At 38.6% G+C, this 18,692-nt stretch overlaps 2 protein-coding genes across 3 annotated transcripts; both read left to right on the top strand.

Moving 5' to 3' along the window:
* Window positions 1-2,460: 2,460 nt before the first annotated feature.
* On the top strand, window positions 2,461-4,051 carry LOC106093880 (uncharacterized). The gene is made up of 2 exons (XM_013261046.2): window positions 2,461-3,130; window positions 3,494-4,051. The coding sequence occupies exons 1-2, from the start codon at window positions 2,628-2,630 to the stop codon at window positions 3,648-3,650; spliced, it is 660 nt and encodes a 219-aa protein (XP_013116500.1). The 5' UTR covers window positions 2,461-2,627; the 3' UTR covers window positions 3,651-4,051.
* A 1,604-nt stretch (window positions 4,052-5,655) lies between these two features.
* On the top strand, window positions 5,656-18,255 carry LOC106094257 (cullin homolog 1). Of its 2 annotated transcripts, XM_013261481.2 has the most exons (6): window positions 5,656-5,781; window positions 5,833-6,333; window positions 11,381-11,426; window positions 11,497-12,547; window positions 12,615-13,652; window positions 16,851-18,255. In XM_013261481.2, exons 4-6 carry the CDS (start codon window positions 11,651-11,653, stop codon window positions 17,250-17,252), a joined length of 2,337 nt encoding a protein of 778 aa, XP_013116935.1. In that variant the 5' UTR covers window positions 5,656-5,781; window positions 5,833-6,333; window positions 11,381-11,426; window positions 11,497-11,650; the 3' UTR covers window positions 17,253-18,255. The 2 variants fall into 2 exon arrangements, with proteins under 2 accessions (XP_013116935.1, XP_013116923.1); XM_013261469.2 differs by lacking the exon at window positions 5,833-6,333.
* The last annotated feature ends 437 nt before the right edge of the window (window positions 18,256-18,692 follow it).

Genomic DNA, 18,692 nt, shown 5'->3' with positions numbered 1-18,692 from the left:
GATCGTATGTTTCGCGGGTGCGAACATTTGCTTCAACATTGTAATGATCCGAATCTACGTTTGTTCTTTGGATCGATCTTTCATCTAACACGATGGATGAATGCCTTCCATATATTACAACGTGATCAATTTGGTTTCTCACTTCTTGATCGGGGAACAGTTATGAGGCCTTGTGAATTTTATGATGCTTAAATCTGGTGCTGCTAACCATGCCACGGCGAAGTCTATTATCCTCAATCCATTATCGAACTTTATCTCGTGAAGGCAAAATTTCCCGACCGTCGGACGAAAGATATTCTGCCTTCCTACCTTTGACAGTAAAGTCTTGTAGCACGATTTTTAATGTCATATGTGAGGCAATGTTCATAAAATATATCCTTAATCTCTTCGCCCTTATGCGCATTATGCATAGTCTCTTATCCACCGGATAAATCTGAGGACAAGATGTTTCAGTCGTCGAAATCACAAAACCAAATTCATGTTTTGTATCATGTCAGCTAAAGTACAGCACTTCACCCTTCGGTGTTGTTGCGACGCCTATTTCAATCCATTGCACTTCCTTTAAGGCGGTAATATCGGTCTTGTACATTTCTCTTTTTTCTCTGTAAAGAGTTCGGACATCCCAGGTGCAGATTTGCGGATTATGGTCCTTAAAACGTTTGCGGGGATCATCAACGTTAGGAGGTTCCGTTTTTATCTTACATCGTTTTTTTCAAAGTTAGTGTATATTTTACGAGATCGGATTACGGGTCTAGTGGCCCAACCTCATTTGAGGTTTGCGGAATTGCATAAATTTCTCGGGATGTTGCAAAATTATATGCGATTCTTGTTCCCATCTGTCGCAAACTTGGGACCCGGTTCTGATTGTGGCAATTGGTTATTTTAGGAAACCAATAACTCGGCCTTCATTTTCATCATCACAGACACTCATTACATAAGCAAGTCCCAGTGCCACCCGGCCCTTAATTGAGACTCTCCTCTCGAAACCGCTAATTGTACGCGACTGCATTTGCAGCTATCCCATGGCAGCCGGTTGTACGTACCGGATTGACCCGATGAAGTCCTTCTTCGGCAAGGGCTGCCGCCTCAGTGTACAACACACTGCTACAACAACAACCGTTAGCTTTCAGAAGGTCTTCTCATGATAACCGGAGTTACAATTTCCAAATTTTTTTCTTTCAGCCAACACGCAGGGGATGTCCCCCATGAATGCAGTGCTTATTGACATATGTCTTAAATCATTGGATGTCAAAGTGGGTGGGAAAACCATTAGCCGGAGGTCGATTCCACATACGAACGGTACGGGCGAAATAAGAATTCTCTCTACAATGGATTGTGCGGTCCGCTGGCCAATCAATTACAAACGGGTGTGAGTTCCTGGAATGTCTAGTATCCCTGACATACATCCTTGCATCAGGAATAAGAAGAAGAATATCAGACGAACACACACTATGAAAGTACCGATACCGCCAAACAACCCACATTGCGACGATGATGAAGGGAAGCAATAGAGTTGGATACCCCACTGTCTCCAATCATCGCTCTCCTCTGTACACGATCCTCCAGGAATGATTTTGAAGCTCCAGCCCATTCATGTGAGTTGTACTCCATTTTCGGCCTAATGAAAGTGATCTAGATGTTAAGAAGATCAGACGGAGTGAAGTAATTCTTACACCGTTTAAGCAGGATTCACTAATAGAAGGTTAGGTCACATGCAAAACACAAAGTGGATAGGCCCCATAAACATCATTAAGGATGTCAAATCTGACGATTGAAAATGTCATCATATAGGAGAAAACGTAAACAAAGAATGAATGTAAAAAGAGAACAAGTTGACATCCTCAATGCCAAGTACTGCCAAATATTTAAAAAAAAGTATATCGGCTGATCGCTTGGCTTAACCTTATTCAGTGAATCCTGCCGTTTAAGGAAGCCTAAACACTTGAATGCTTCTTTCGACACTTCAAATACATGTTTAGCCCAATGGACATCACTTTGTATTTTCATGCCCAGAACATCAAGAGCTTCTGATTGCTCAGCACCTATACCGTTGATAGACAAAGATGATCGTAATGGGTCAGCGAATCGTTTGTGTGACAGCAAGCAGCACTGTCAATAAAATCTACTCGATTCATTCGACACCACTGTGTGCTTGTGTGTATACGTGTGCGTACAAGAGCACAGAATATGCGAGAAAGAAGATAAAAACAAAGAGAATACAAACAAACATCTTATACTGCCAAACCTGGCCGGCTGTTAACAGCTATTTGCGTGATATACCACCTTTTTAAATCCGCCTTGGGTATTTGCGATTAGCAACACATTCTGCAAGTCGAACGATGTATTTTTAGATGTGAACAGCTTTAAATGCTTTTAAATAGATTGCAACTTAACCTTCCCTGTGAACTTCCTATTATATGTCGGTTTTAATTGAAGTATGGCAACTCATGCCAATATCATTAGCAATGGTCAAAACAAAACAAAAAAAAGTTCAGAATTAATATTTTAATTTAAAACACGAAAAAAAAAATCAAAAGCTTGTACAATCACGAACGAAATTCTCGCATACTTAAATTAAATGATTATTTTGATACAAAGAACTAAGGGCGAACGAGCACCACATAGCAATGCATCTACATCATCAAATTTTATGCGTCATTATATTTGTATCGCTAACTCAAACATATTCCCTACCAAATGAGCTGAACACAATTGATGAAAGCGCTATTGCCAAGCCGGAAAATGGACACAATGCCAAAACAGTAAAGAAAGACTTGGAGAAAGAAATTAAACCTCCCGAAACTACATTAAAAACAAATAGCGATAGTAAAGTTGAAAATGAAAAGATAAAGCCCATTGTCACTCCTGAACAGCATGATGAAAAGCCGAAGGAGGAGATTGCTACACAGCCAAAGGACAAAAATGAGACTGACCAGAAGAGCCCACATGTGTCAGCCAATGACAACAAATCATCGCCAAAACCTTTACCATCCGATTCGCATATTTACCACCAAGAGGAGGTGATAATGCAAAGTAATGAGGAAATATCCGATTCTTTGAAGACTGGATTTTATTTTTTCGTGGCCTTAAGCTTAAGTGCTATACTATTTATTGTCTTCAAAGTTTACAGGTAAAGAAAAGGCAGACCTAACACACTACATTTTGATACTATGGGTGGTTAAGCTTGGGTTATTTAATTCCAATTGCTTTCCGTACGCTATGATTGTATATATATAATGCTGATATAGAACTGCCACCATCTAAAATAACTTAAGATTTGTTTTGTAGACAAACAAGTGTCATCGCTTGTATTATGAAATGCATTTTTATATGAAACCAAACCAATTGTAATTATGAAATTTAGTTCTAACCCTTAAAAAAACTTATAAACATTTCTAAAAAGGAACAAAAAAAACCTTAGGGTGGAAGTCCGCTTTAAATTCTATCAAAAACATATTTTTCTAATAGTATTTAATGCATCTTTATATTGCAGACTTCGTTTGTCTCGTGCTGAGCGTAAATATGGAGTTCAAGGAGATCGTACTACCCAAGAACTAACTCCTCTTCCGATAGGCATCGAGGATGGGCACAGTGATGATGAAGATCAAACAGTTTTTGAAGTTAATCGCCAAAATATACGAATATTATGAAATTTAATTTTATAGGCTTATAAGCAAAATTATGTGGCCAATAAGGCAACAAAGAAGTGGAATGTTTATGAATATATATATTTTGTTTTTGGTATTTACACATACTTAAATATGGTATTACCGACTTATATGCCTGTGGTACTGAATATTTCCATGTAAAAATATGAACCTATATATACTAGAAGAAAACCAAATATTACTGAAGCAGTTTAACTTAATTTGTTGCGCCTGAAGGCATTAAAGCAGACAAAATTTTTGATTTCGTTAAGAATACATCGCTCTCCATTTTACCTCCTATATAAGAAATGTGCAACTATTGTCTATCTACAAAAGTTATTGTCATTGTTTTAATACTCTGTAAAATGTTTGTGATAATAATAAAATTAAATGTATACTACAAATATTTCAAGATATTCTCTCCATACTATTGAAAACCAAGCGATTTTAAATAAATCGCCGGGGGCAACCGACGCTACTCGCCTGGGTTCAAATCCCAGCGAGAATAAGAAAAAAATTAACCTCCCAATCCTGGTGACACTTGTGAGGTATTTATCATATTGTAGATAGTCGGAAATAAAAAGGAGGAGAAGAAGTCCTTATCGCTGAGCTTAAACTTACATCGGACAGCAGTCATTGATATGAGAAAGGTATTTCCCCATTTTTCTTAATAGAATGTTCATAGGCAAATTTGCAACTTGCAAATAATTTACCACTTTCGACCTAAAACTTCATCAAATGATGGTACGACAGCCTTGAATAGTCAGAAGATACCGGTGTTCAAGCCCATTTGGCTGCTACCAATGGGAGATATAGCGAAAATAAATATTCGAAGGTGCAAGATTGCAGTTGTTTAAAGCCGAAATTGTTTCCACCTTCAACAAACATTCTAAGACAAGGTTACAAGACGCCAAATCGCAGACCAAAGTCCTCAGCCTATCGCTGAACGTTCTTATTGTTCCCGGGTCTGAAAAATGAGCAGAGAAAACTTTATACTTAAGCTAGGAAGGAATTCGAATAAGGGGATACCGGTTAAAACATTTGAAGCACTCATTACTCCCTCCAGATATTGTTGGAAAATTGTCCAAAACGGCATAATATTCGAAAATTGCAGTTCACGACCACTGCTTTGCACGCCATCACCGCACCTATTTGCCGAGTGTCTTCGATAATTATTCTACATTATCATAAAACAGTAGTAGGAGCACAAAGCTTTAGTTTGTAATCAAACGGCAGTCGCCGACAATAAGCGGAATAGAGCGGAGATTCTCAGTGAGAGGTCGGGCGGCACCGGCTCTTGCATAAACAATGAATGCCTCAATATGACAAGGCGAGTTATTGGCGCCTTTAAATAACCAATAGCGGAGCATGGGAACATGATGGTAATTGGTTATTTAAAGGCGCAAATAACTCCCTTTGTCATATCGAGCATCACAGGCACTCAGTATTTATGCAACAGCCGGTGCCGCCCGCCCTCTCACTGAGACCCTCCTGAGAATCTCGATACCGCTGATTGTCCGCGACTGCCGTTGCAGCTACCCCGTGTGGAGCATTTGCCAGTCTTTTGTAGAATTAACTCAAGAGAAAGCTCCCTTACACTCAGGGCTCACTTAGTCCTTAATAGTCTTTTTGCTCCGATATAAACCAAAAAAGTATACATTTGCACTAATATTTGTTTATTTATATGGCAAAATAAATTTTAAAGTGTGATTGGTGTATAAGTGTAGTTAAATAATAATCATACTCACCATTAAAAACAGGTAACACAAAGCTTTCAATATAATTTATTTAGTTTTTGCAGAATTAACGATGTGCGGTTCAACGAAATAGAAAAAAATCGTCGTTTTAAACTTTTTTCCAACGTACATGGCTTGGAACATTTTCCGCTAAGCGTTACGTTACAATACGTTTTGTCTTGTACGGCAATGATTTTGACAAAGAACCATCTCAAGTAGTTGGTTACTTGGTTACTGAGTACTATGCACTTTCCAAGATAACCCAGTATTCAACAACTAAGCAAAAAAAATCATTGGGAAAATTCATCAAGTCAAACGAAGAAGAGGATTAAACTACAGTTTCAATTGCATATATCACGAAATATTCATTTTATAATTAATAATACAGTAATTATAAGGTAATAACAAAACGAGTTGTTCATTCCCATATCAATTTCAGTTTGATTTAGATGTACAAACTTTTTTGTGGTTATGTGTCAAACAAAAGTTAAAAGTTGAATTGATTATATGCCCATGAACAAAGATGGGTTCAGGTAATCGAGGAAAACACTTTGGCTAGAGGAAAAATTGAAAATGTTGGCTTTGATTTTGGATTATTTAATTTCTTTTTGAATTAAAATTAATTATTGTGATAATAATAATTATTGGGAAATCGAAGATAAAGACTTTGTGTGAGAAAGAGAAGGAGTATTCTTGAATTTGACTATGCTGTTAATATCAGAAGAGCGACAAAGACGGCTTTAGTAATCAAAAATCAGCACGAAGAAAAATAACAAGCTATGTGAACGCTGCTAAAATGTTTGGAAAATAAAGTGCATCATAGTTAATAAAAAAATCGAAACAGATATCAAAAAAACAAAACAATTGTGACAAATTCATTCAGTTAAACGGCTGAATAGTTAAAATTAGCTAGCCTGTGAGCTGAATTTTTGTGGAGCTTGGTCCAGCAGGTAATGAAAATTTGCTTGCATGCGAAGTTTCCAACATGAAATTTACGAAATAACTTCCTGTTTTGTGTTTTTTTTGTGATGAAACTTTTCATATATTTTTTTTGTGAGTTGTGTGTGTATTTTTATGAGAGATTATGAAGCCTAAACTTTCTCAATTTTTTTTGCAATTTTAAGTGTATCAAACCATGAAGGTTTTTTTAACGCCATATGTTTATTCAGAGCCAATATTCTGTTTTGCATATCACAGCAGTTAACACAGCTTCCTTTTTCCAACCTTTGTTTAAATTTCTTGGAAAGATAGACGAAGGCTCAGATTAGATTAAGATCATTGTGCGCTTCATTCTCTGTAAACTGTTTTTCATTGTCTTTTTATGTAGCTCTGTTGGTGTGCCTACATGCAAAGTTACTGATAAATAACCTTCACTTTTGGTTTGTGTGTTTTTTTTGAAGTTTATTTACTTACTTCATGGTTAATTGTTTGTTTAATGGATCTTTGTTAATTGAAACGAATGAGCGACGTGTATCTCTGTGTAATCAAAGTATATGTTTTTTAAAGTGGTATCAGGTAAGCGGAAGTAATCGATATATTCACAAAAGAGAATTGCTTACATGTGTATAAAAATAAATTAACTCTCATTTCCCCTATTGTAGACCAATAAATAGTATGTATATACTTAAAGGTTTAGCTTTTGGTTATATCTCCATTGATTTTTATTCAATGAACACTCTTTTGTTTTGTTGGGAGATGCGACACTAGTTCCAAACCTGTGTATTCACTAGCCCCAAAGTAATCAGGACTAGTTACACGTTTGTTTACATTCAGTGTTAACAACTGGTGAATTGAACATGGGTTTGTCAGTGGAGTAACCAACTGGTTACTAACTGGACAACTGGGCAGCGATGGGCACACTAACACATTTGAAAATGATAAATAGTAAATACCGATCAATCAACCAAGTGCAAAAAATGCGTCAACCGAACGAAGACACACGCCCCTACGCCCGCGGGCATAGGAATTTATGTGCGATTATCTTTTGTTGCCCATGTATGCTCTATACCAACAGGTCGAATACCTCAGAAAGCAAGATACCTAAACAAGGGTAATATCATTTCAATCGTTAAAACAAAGGTAATACCATTTTGTCATTATATCTAAAGATCGTGTGTCGAGTGATAGAAATCTTACTAACTCCTGGGCTACTCAAAAATTATTTGCCACACTTAACGTCATATTTTTACTATCCCTACTACTTTGCTACCATTCGACACACAGCCAAAAAGACCAGATCTTAGGATCTTTTGGGCGGTGTTGTAATGACTGCCAATGATCTATAGAGAGCGAAGACTAAAATCAGACGTTTGCCAACAATGTAGGCGGCTATGTTATGCCACACGCAAGTTGGTTACCAAATCGTTTAATTTATAATTACTGACATGGGACTTTGCTCAATGAAACGTCAAAATTTGCTGTGCTGTCAAAACTTACTAGGCCCTGGGCTATTCAAAAATTATTCACTACACTTAACGTCATATTTTTTCTATCCCTATAACTTTGCTACCATTCGACACAACCAAAAAGACCAGATGTTAGGATCTTTTGGGCAGTGTTGTAATGGTTATCAATGATCTATAGAGGGAGAAGACTTTCCATCAATATTTAATGTTAACAATGTTTCAACAATCATACGCATCGAAACTCGAAAAATTTATGCTCTGATGCATGCGGGAGAATGTTTATGTACATGGAATCAAGTTCCGTATGTACGGAAAATGGACATAGTGATCCACGAAGAAAGAAATGAAAATCTCTTCTCTTGCGAGTAGCCAAAACGCTTATAGAAGTACTCTTGAGCCAAGTTCTGAGCATCAACATGGAAGGAGTAAATTGTAAAATGCGACGTCTTCTTTGCAATCGAGACAATTCTTGGCGTACTGCATCCATGTTACAGAGGATGCTAAACAAATTAGCCGATGAATAATAGAAGAAATTACAACACACTGTCAAAACAACAAAACTCATGTTTGTTAAAGCTAATGTATTTGTGGATTTCCAACAAATATTAAACCACATTGTCATTAAAGTTTAAAATTAAAACCGCACATGGACCATATTTAGCCGTTCCTAAATCAAAGCCATTTTAGGTTATAAACACAATCATTTTATTAAAATTGTCGGGATATTTTTAAATATTCGTTTAGCGTAATGCACCAATTATTATTATTATTATTATCAATCCCATGGCAGCCGGTTGTACGTACCGGATTGACCCGATGAAGTCCTTCATCGGCAAGGGCTGCCGCCTCAGTGTACTACACACTGCTACAACAACAACATTATTATTATTATTATTATTTAATTTACATGTGTAATCTCCTTGTTATCTAATGCGCCTCAGCAATTTTTAAAGGACGTGATATTTTTATACCCACCACAATAGGATGAATAAAGATATCCGTTTGGAGTTTTGCACAAATATTTCTAATTGATGAAGATCGCTATGGGATTCGAATGAGGCAAAACGGTTCATATTTGGATATAGATACTATAGAAAATGGTCCTACGATTTGACTTCTTGAGCCTCTCGAGGTGTCAATCATCGGTTATTATTTCTTCTAGCCAGATCGCACAGATGAATATACATTCATACGCGTTATCAACGGGTCACTTCAATTTTTAAGTATATCAACTGATAATTCATGCTGTCTTGTTGTTCGTCAATCGGGCCAATGGTGCCTTATTGTTTCTATTAATCGGATCACTGCTACATGAACCTCGTATACACATTCTATACCATCATCAGGAAGTGGTTGTTGTTGTGTGTAGAATGGTGTTATACACTGAGACAGCGGCAGCCCTTGCCGATGATGAACTCCATCGGGTCAATCCGGTATGAACAACCGGCTGCCATGGGATTGATCAGGAATTGGTTCTGTGGTATCCTCGTCGCCGCTACAATCGAATACAAGCATCTGGTAAATGATTTCCCGCACTACCTGTTTCTATTACCGGACTTTGTCTCTGCAGAAGAATATGTCTGTACCAAAGACATCTATTTGATGTTAAATTCTTTGGTAAAATTTGCGGAATTTATTTATAATCCTGAATATATCGACTCTGCCACAATGCTCTGCTTTTTTTATTTATTTTATTTTCTCTGCTTTTTTTATCTTACGTCTCCTTCGCCTTGCACATTGCTATTGACAGCAGACTGGCTATTTCTGTTGCATTCTTGGTTTCATATGCTTAATCTGGCATTTATGGTCTTACCATTCGTTTCTTGAGGGACACATTTTTACACGAATTCACTTTTGTACGGAATGGATGTATGAATTAAAATTTTTCGAATTGTAATCGAATAATTTTGCAATTGCCAGTATTTTGGCATTTTTTTTTATTCGTACCTTGGGCTCTAAATTGCTCCAGCTGCTTTTACCATGTCATTTGAATCAATAATTGTCAACACTTCGTATCGGCTGCCCCGTATAAAACGATTTAGGCTTTCAATAAAAAGCGCAGCTAAACTAAAAGAGCGAAAGATTACCATGTCCGTCTATGAAGCTAAAAACCTGGGTTAGAATCCTGGCGAGAACATTAAAATAAATTTTTAGCGTTGGTTCTCCACTCCTTGTAAAAAAAACTTTTCCACAAAGAGGTGTCGTACTGCGGCACGCCGTTCGGACTCGGCTATGAAAAGGAGGCCCCTTATCATTAAGCTTTAAATTGAGTCGCACATCACTTTGCATTCATTTGAGTCTATAGCAAATTTTGGGGGAGTCTGGTTAGACCACCAAATGGCTTGGCTTGGCTCTATTTATTATTCTGATCTAGCTACATCTACATACGTTGTTGACTTTGACATTTTCACTGGAGGGCCAAACTCTTCACAATGTGAAATTGAAAAAAAAATAAGTAAAAGCGTGCTAAATTTGGCCGGGCCGAATCTTATATCAGTCCACCATGGATCGCATTTGTCCAGTTCTTTCCCGGTATCCCTTTTTAGATAAACAAAGGATAAAATAAGAGAATTGCTTTGCCAATTGAATTTTGGAGACAACAGTAGAAGTATTTGTGTAAAATGTCAGCCAAATCGAGTAAGAATTGGGCCTTTTGGTGGGGGCTCAAGAAGTAAAATATGGAGATCGATTTATAGGGGAGCTGTATCATGCTAAAGACCGATTCAGACCATGACACGTATGTTGGAGGTCATGGAAGAAGACGTTGTACAAAATTTCAGCCAAATCAGATAATAATTACGCCCTCTGGAGTCTCAAGAAGTTAATATCCCAGATCGGTTTATATGGCAGTTATATCAGTTTATAGACCGATTTGAATCATATTTGTCACATTTGTTGGAAGTTATTTCAGCCAAATCGGATAGGAATTGCGCGCTCTAGTGGGTTAACAAATCCCGATTCAAGATAGGTTTATATGGCAGCTATATAAGATTATTGACCGATAAACCATACTTGGCACAGTTGTTGGAAGTCATAACGAAACACGTCATGCAAAATTTCAGCCAAATTGGATAAGAATTGTGCTCTCTAGAGGCTCAAGGAGTCAAGACCCCAGATTGATTTATATGACAGCTATATCAGGTTATGGACCGATTTGAAACATATTTGGCACATTTGTTGGAAATCAAAACAAAACGTCTCGTGCAAAATTTCAGCCAAATCGGATGAGAATTGCGTCCTCTAGTGGCACTAGAAGTCAAGACCCCAGATCTGTTTATATGGCAGCTACATCAAAACATGGAACGACATGGCATATTTACAATCCCAACCGATCTACACTAATAAGTAGTATTTGCGCAAAATTTCAAGCGGATAGCCACAGACAGACGGACGGACATGGCTAGCTCTACTTAAGATGTCATGACGATCAAGAATATATATACTTTATGAATATTTTGAGGAGTTACAAACAGAATGACGAAATTAGTATACCCCCATCCTATGGGGGAGGGTATAAAAAACTTTAGTTCATGCGTTTTTGAATCTACATGGATAAGTAATAAATACAAAAATTTTTCTTTTTGTTTTACAGAATTTTGGTTTTGTCCCCAAGTTTTTATTTCTGGATTATTGGAAGTGTAAGATAGAATTAAAAAATCCTGGCTATTCAACTCCCCCTAAAGATCGTGTCCAATTTCATCATTACAGAAACAACCAGCTTTGAAAGAGGACTATTGATCCCTTAAAGAGATTATCTTCTTGTGTTCTATCTTACCCGCACCATAATAGGCCGACGAAGAACAAAAATCAAGCCCCAAAAAATACAGCCAAAAGCATTTTAACTGCATCATATCACCGAAATATGCAACGCCAAAGTTCCCATGGAACTTCCGCACAGAAGCCTACAAATTTGGACGAGATATGGCTCGACTTGGAAAAGGGAATAAAACAAGTCTTCAAACGTGAACAATCGTTGACCAAGGAACGATATATGCAACTTTACACCTATGTCTACAACTACTGTACCAGTGTCAATACAGTTCAGAATAATACGAACCGTTCTAACAAGTTGGGTGGCGCCCAATTGGTGGGGAAAAAGCTTTACGAACGTCTAAAGGATTTCCTCATAGGTTATTTGGCGGATCTTTTGAACAACTTTAAGGCAATCAAGGGCGAAGAAATTCTCTTGGACTATTATACCAAGCAATGGGTAGCTTATCAATTTTCCAGTACCGTCTTGAACGGCATTTGTTCATATTTAAATCGACACTGGGTAAAACGTGAATATGAAGAGGGTCAAAAGGTCATTTATGAAATCTATCGCCTGGCCCTAGTCACATGGAAGGAACAACTGTTCAAAGTCCTCAATGAGCCAGTGACCAATGCCGTACTCAAGTCTATTGATGAAGAACGTCGTGGAAAACCCATTACCCGTTCCCTGGTTCGGGATGTCATAAACTGCTATGTGGAATTGGGTTTCGATGAGGAGGAGGACATGGATAACAAAGACACAAAGAAACAGAAATTGTCCGTATATCGCGATCATTTCGAGAAGAAATTTTTAGCCGAAACTGCGGCATTTTACAAACACGAATCCGAGGCATTCCTCAGCAGCAATACAGTATCGGAATACATGAAACATGTGGAGAAGCGTTTGGACGAAGAACGCAAGCGCATAAACAAAGCCGATTTTAATTCCGTACTAACATCGTACTTGCACATCAGCACTTTGGATAAATTGGTGGAGACCTGCGAAGTGGTATGTACCAACAAGCTTATTTTCGTCCTATTAAAATGTTAATAAACTTTTGTTTTTTTATTTTTAGGTTCTTATTGAAAAACATTTAGACATATTCCGTTCTGAATTCCAAAACCTATTGAATGCCGACAAAAATACGGATTTGAAGCGCATGTATACTTTGGTGGCACGTACACCGCGCAACCTCAATGAATTGAAGACTATTTTGGAAGAGCACATTCTGCAACAAGGCTTACAGGCCATTGAGAAATGTGGCAACACCGAGGCCGCCAATGATCCCAAAATCTATGTGCAAACCATATTGGAGGTGCACAAAAAGTACAATGCACTTGTGCTAACCGCTTTCAACAATGACAATGGCTTTGTGGCTGCATTGGATAAGGCCTGTGGCAAATTCATCAACTCAAATGTGGTCACCCAGGCAAGTAGTGCCAGCAAATCACCTGAACTGCTTGCCAAGTACTGTGACATACTGTTAAAGAAATCATCGAAGAATCCCGAAGAGAAAGAGTTGGAGGACAATCTCAATCAAGTTATGGTTGTCTTCAAATACATTGAAGACAAGGATGTTTTCCAAAAATTCTACTCCAAAATGTTGGCCAAGCGTTTGGTTAATCATACATCCGCCTCCGATGATGCTGAGGCTGTTATGATTTCAAAACTCAAACAAACCTGCGGTTACGAATACACCATCAAACTGCAGCGCATGTTCCAGGACATTGGTTTATCGAAAGACCTTAATAACAATTTCAAAGAGCATTTGCAAAATGTAGACATACCCATGGAAATAGATTTTAGCATTGAGGTTCTATCCTCGGGTTCATGGCCATTCAATCAGAGCTGTAGTTTCTCTCTTCCCACAGAATTGGAAAAGGCGGTGCAACACTTCAATGCATTCTATTCGAACCGCCACAATGGCCGAAAACTCAATTGGCTGTATCACATGTGCAAAGGTGAATTGGTGACGAATTGTTTCCGTATGAAGTATACACTGCAGGCCAGTACGTTTCAAATGGCAGTTCTTTTGCAGTTCAATGATCAAACACGTTATACTATAAAACAATTATTGGATAACACACAAATACAGATGGACAACTTAGTACAGGTAAGTTCGAAACCGAATGTACCACTTAAAGCTTGAATTTGATTAATAGGAATAATTCAGAACAAGCTGGATCAGAATATATTTAGACGAAAAGGTATTTTGTAGCTTAGGATTAGTAATGTATAAAAAAATTTATTGGGAACATAGGATTAGCAATTTGGATGATTTGGCGCTACGGATGACATTTGCAAATTCACTCATGGTAAATTGTGATGGCTCTCCATCGGCTCGGAGATCACGGATACGACGAGTGGCTCTCCTTCTAGCCCTGCCACACTCGGGATGATATTCCGGCACGGAATAGCTATGAGCACGACACAGGCTGGAACACAGAGGTCCGATCTGTGTGATGTTCATTGCTGCCACGAGAAGCTTAGCTGCGAACAGTTGGGCGCGTCCACGAGTTGCGGATAGTCGAGTACTCTACGGAATAGCTGCAACAGCAGTCGCGGACAATCAGCGGTATCGAGTGGAGAGTCTCAATAAGAGGCCGGGCGGCACCGGCTCTTACATAAATACTAAGTGCCTATGGTGCTCGATATAACAAGCCGGGTAATTTGCGCCTTTAAATAACAAACGGCCACCCTTTTTCCGCTGCGATCGGTCCTATGGACTGGAACGAGCTTGCTCGCCTATAGAAACTTGACGAGGATCGGCAACGCCACATGAAAATGTGGCTACAACAACAACAAATTGACGGTTGAACAACCTAGGGCATCTCCTCGGATCACAGTTACGTCGCCAAAAGTGACGGAGGTCCTTTCATTCGAGAGTTACTTAACAGTAGACCACAGCTTGCCTAAACTGGTACCTAAGTTAGATTGCTCCAAGTCTCCATTTCTTAAGCGATCCCTACGTAGCTCGTTGTAATCGCGACAACTGTGCAAACTGCAGGTGTTGGTCAGCTTTGTCTCCTGAATCGCCGCAACCAATATATTCATCCGATTCATAAAATCTACTACCTCGGCAAGAGCCTCTCAGACCATTGCAATTAGGTTAGGTAAGAGTGGCAGTCCTTTACAGACTTACTTAGACAATTTTAAATTCACTGTGATACCACAGTAGCGACAGACCAAGGCTTCTGGCGGGAATCGAACCCACGACCCCTGCACTGGTAATCCAAGCACGCTTCCAACTCGGCTAGCGGGGCGCAGTGACGTAAGGCCAGAGCGTACTGCCCGTGCGTACCGGCTGCCATGGGATTGCCCATGTGACCTAGAACGCACCAGCTCAAATTCTGGCGAGAACATCGAAAGAATGCAGGTGTTATCCCCTAACTAAGCTGGCGATATTTCTGAGATATTTATTCATGAAAAAACTTATAAACGAAGAAGAGTCGCACGTAGTTCGAACTCTGCTAAAAACTTACTCGGCCACAGGGCCTTTGTCACCCGGCAAACCACACAAATGATTCTGTAGCACGATCTGCGTTAATAAGCGATGCATTCCTTTCCAGCTCGTCCTCTTCCTTCCCAGCCACCCCTTTATGGTCCGGCACCCAGCCGAGCATGACAGATAGTAGTTCAAAAAAGCTCGTTGCATCTTTTAACCAGTCGCGACCTTATTTGGAGGCATAAGTAGTGACAATCTGATCGGGACGTCCGCATCGAGGCCCCTCATCATTGAGCTTAAACTTGATTCGGACTGCACTCATTGACATGTGAGAAGTTTGCCCCTGTTCGTTAGTGGAATGTTCATTGGCAAAATTTGCATTTTACCACTATTCCTGATAGAACCGATTGGAACTACGATATCTCCGGTAACAGAAGTCACAGAGACTTCCATACGGATGGTTCCAAAGTAAACGACCTGGTGTATCAAGCGGATTCCTTGCAATGAAGGAAGTGATGGAATGGCTAAGATATAATGTCATGCTGACTGACTGAAGGTTGCCAGCAACGACATTTGTGAGGACATCGAAGAAGAAGAGACTATCGAACACCCTCCGTGTGTGTGTCCGGCACTAGCAGTCAGAAGGAGTTTCACTTTAGGTTCTCATTTCTTTGAAAACCTGTCTGATTTAGCGGATCTGGATGTTTCAATGGTAGAAGAAAACGTCTAAGTGAGTCTGATGGCAGATTGCCATTTAAACCTAACCTAACATTCACAGCAGGTGTTTATGCCAATAACGCAGGTGACTTAATGCCATCGTTGCCGTAGGCGTCTTCGCAGCAGCAAATTTTGCCTATGAACATTCCAAAGGAACGGGGGCAAACTTCTTACATATCAATGAGTGCAGTCCGATTCAAGTTTTAAGCTCCATGATAAGGGACCTCCTTTATATAGCCGAGTCTGAACGGCGTGCCGCAGTGCGACACCTCTTAGGAGAGAAGTTTTACATGGCATAGTAGCTAACAATATTGCCAGCATTAGGAGGGGAAACCACCGCTGAAATTTTTTCTGATGGTCTCGCCTGGATTCGAACCCAGGCGTTCAGCGTCATAGGCGGACATGCTAACCTCTACGCTACGGTGGCCTCTTCGCAGCAGCAGCACCATAAAACTGGCATTGTCGTCTTATTGCCAAAACGTGCATTAGTTCTGCAACGAGTTACTGGACTTGATGAATAGGGGGACTAACAGGCACTACAATCCAGAAGGCAAATCTGTTTAGCTACATATTGAATGTGGAGGTGGCGATACTTGGCAAGCTCTCATTGGGCAGCAAGATCGTTCCGGTGCATTTACCCAATCTCGGATAAACTCAATGTGGGGTTTCCATTTCGTGATACACCTTAGGCGCTAGTGACCCATACCTGTATTGATCCCATAGCGTTCGGGTATATGTACCGCAAAGACCTTGCTCCTCCATAAGGAGTTTGCGAGTATTTTACACCACATACATGCATGAATGTTGCTATAGCCACAATCCATACCTAGAGTGCAAATATTGCGGGACATCATTGCTGAAAGAGCCGCTTGCTTTTTACCAGCTAGCTGAACACCTCAGCAGAAGGCTAATTTACCAGTCCAGCCAGTGGGACTCGCATACGCAGATTCACGTATGCAAATGTTCCAATAGTTTATTTATTTATTTTTTTTTTATTTAAAAAAGAAAATTTTCAACATAATTCAAGCTGATATCATTTTTGCCATTGAGGCAGTTTCATTAATTGCGGTCAATTAATTTCGTGATTGAAAACATTTTTGTTTTTGTATGTTTCAAACTTTACTGATGTTTTTTCCGTTTTCATTTTAGGTTTTGCAAATTTTACTTAAAACGAAGCTTTTAACCTGCACCGATGATGAGAATGCTCTGACTCACAACTCTGTTATAGAATTGTTTGCCGATTACAAGAACAAGAAATTGCGCATCAATATCAACCAACCTTTAAAGACTGAACTTAAGGTCGAACAAGAGGCCGTACATAAACACATTGAGGAGGACCGCAAACTGCTGATACAAGCCGCCATTGTCCGTATTATGAAAATGCGCCGAAAGCTCAACCACACACAACTGATCTCCGAGGTCATCAGCCAGTTGTCGTCGCGTTTCAAGCCCAAAGTTCCGGTTATTAAGAAATGCATAGACATATTGATAGAAAAAGAATATTTGGAGCGAATGGAAGGACAAAAGGATACCTACAGTTATTTGGCGTAAATTTCAAAAAGTAAAATGTATGGTGTTTATACATAGGCGCCGCATTTGTTTGTTGTATCTGTGAAGGAAGAAAAATATGAAGGAATGCATTACAAGAATGATAAAAAAAAAAACTGACAAGTTACTTCGAATGTTCTCCATTCCCTGGTCGATCCACCACCATCACTCTTGCTCCTGCTAAAAATGATCTATATCATTATGTTTATACTATAAGGCTCATTCATAATTATTTTATTATTCCCTCCTCGCCCTCTTAAGCATACCTCCTACATAAACGAAATTATTATAGAAATTGTTTTTATTTGTTTTAGACGTCTTTTTCTCCCATTTATTTATATTTTTTTGCTTGTTTTTTAAATAACAAGATTTTTGTTTGTTTAGGCAATGTATCTTCCCTCCTTGTTTGTGGCTTACATTCATTCACACAAAATATACTTTTAGAACGGCTTTTGATATCGATCGATCCAATATTAGACCCCGTAAAGTCTGAAGCATCGACCTAGAACAACTCACTATTGTTCCAATTTGTAATAGAGGAAACTATGATAAGATCACGGTTTTCTATTTTGTGTTTGTTAAATTGTGATCTCAGGTTGTCCTAAGAACATACAGAGAGAGAAAGAGAGAGAGAGAGAGAGAGAGGAAGAGAGAACAAACGAAACAATAACAGAGTATCATCATCCTACTTTTTCTTTCCCCATTTTATTATTGCCCCATACAAAAAAAAAACAAACGAAGCTTTTTTTTTACTTATTAAATACAAATTATTGCTCTTAGCTTTAAAAAACAGATATGAAAGAAAACAAATTATGTAAGCTTCATTTTGTGTCTAGTTCTCTTTTTTTATTATTATTTAAAAAAAATCGTTGGAAATTATTTTTGAAAATTTTATCAAGGAACGCCACTCATTCTATGAAACAACTCATACAAATATATGTGTTATATTAGATAAGATGTCACCTTTAACAGTAAAATAACAATAAAGCAAATATAAAATACTCGATTTTTACTTGGTTTCAAATAAAGCTGAGTATTCTGTTCAGTTTTTCGAGCGTAATGCTGTCTCCACTCCATATAAAAAAATTTCGGCGAAACGTTGGCTGAAAATCGGCGCAAAAGTAATACTCTGTTAATAGTGAAGAAAATGGCAAAAAAAACGCTATAGTGGCAACACTTAAAAAAAATTGCCGGCATCATTTGCGTGTTTTATTTTTCAATGGTTCGGTTTTCTTAACTTAATTAAATAGAGCAAACAAAAAGTGAAGATAAAAAACGTGTTTATGTATGGAAACAAAAACAACTGCTGTCAAATTGCGTTGCCGGAATAATTAAAAATTTGCGCGACTTTTCCGGAAGCATAATATTGTAGAATGCCAACCCTAACAAGTTGGATTTAAGAAGGTGGTCTCATGCAAACAGCTTTTAATAGCCGGCCAGGTT

Source organism: Stomoxys calcitrans, chromosome 5 (genome assembly GCF_963082655.1).
Source record: "Stomoxys calcitrans chromosome 5, idStoCalc2.1, whole genome shotgun sequence".
Classification (NCBI taxonomy): domain Eukaryota; kingdom Metazoa; phylum Arthropoda; class Insecta; order Diptera; family Muscidae; genus Stomoxys; species Stomoxys calcitrans.
The sequence above is the reverse complement of the archived record's forward strand: the minus strand, read 5'-3'. Positions and strand labels throughout refer to the sequence as shown.

What these genes read in the sequence shown, in the direction of transcription:
- LOC106094257 (XM_013261469.2), top strand. Translation starts at nt 11,651, where the DNA reads ATGCAACGCCAAAGTTCCCATGGAACTTCCGCACAGAAGCCTACAAAT. An exon ending in TGGTGGAGACCTGCGAAGTG is followed by an intron (nt 12,548 to 12,614) that starts GTATGTACCAAC and finishes TTTTATTTTTAG; the next exon opens with GTTCTTATTGAAAAACATTT. An exon ending in AGATGGACAACTTAGTACAG is followed by an intron (nt 13,653 to 16,850) that starts GTAAGTTCGAAA and finishes TTTTCATTTTAG; the next exon opens with GTTTTGCAAATTTTACTTAA.
- LOC106093880 (XM_013261046.2), top strand. Translation starts at nt 2,628, where the DNA reads ATGCATCTACATCATCAAATTTTATGCGTCATTATATTTGTATCGCTA. An exon ending in ATTGTCTTCAAAGTTTACAG is followed by an intron (nt 3,131 to 3,493) that starts GTAAAGAAAAGG and finishes TTTATATTGCAG; the next exon opens with ACTTCGTTTGTCTCGTGCTG.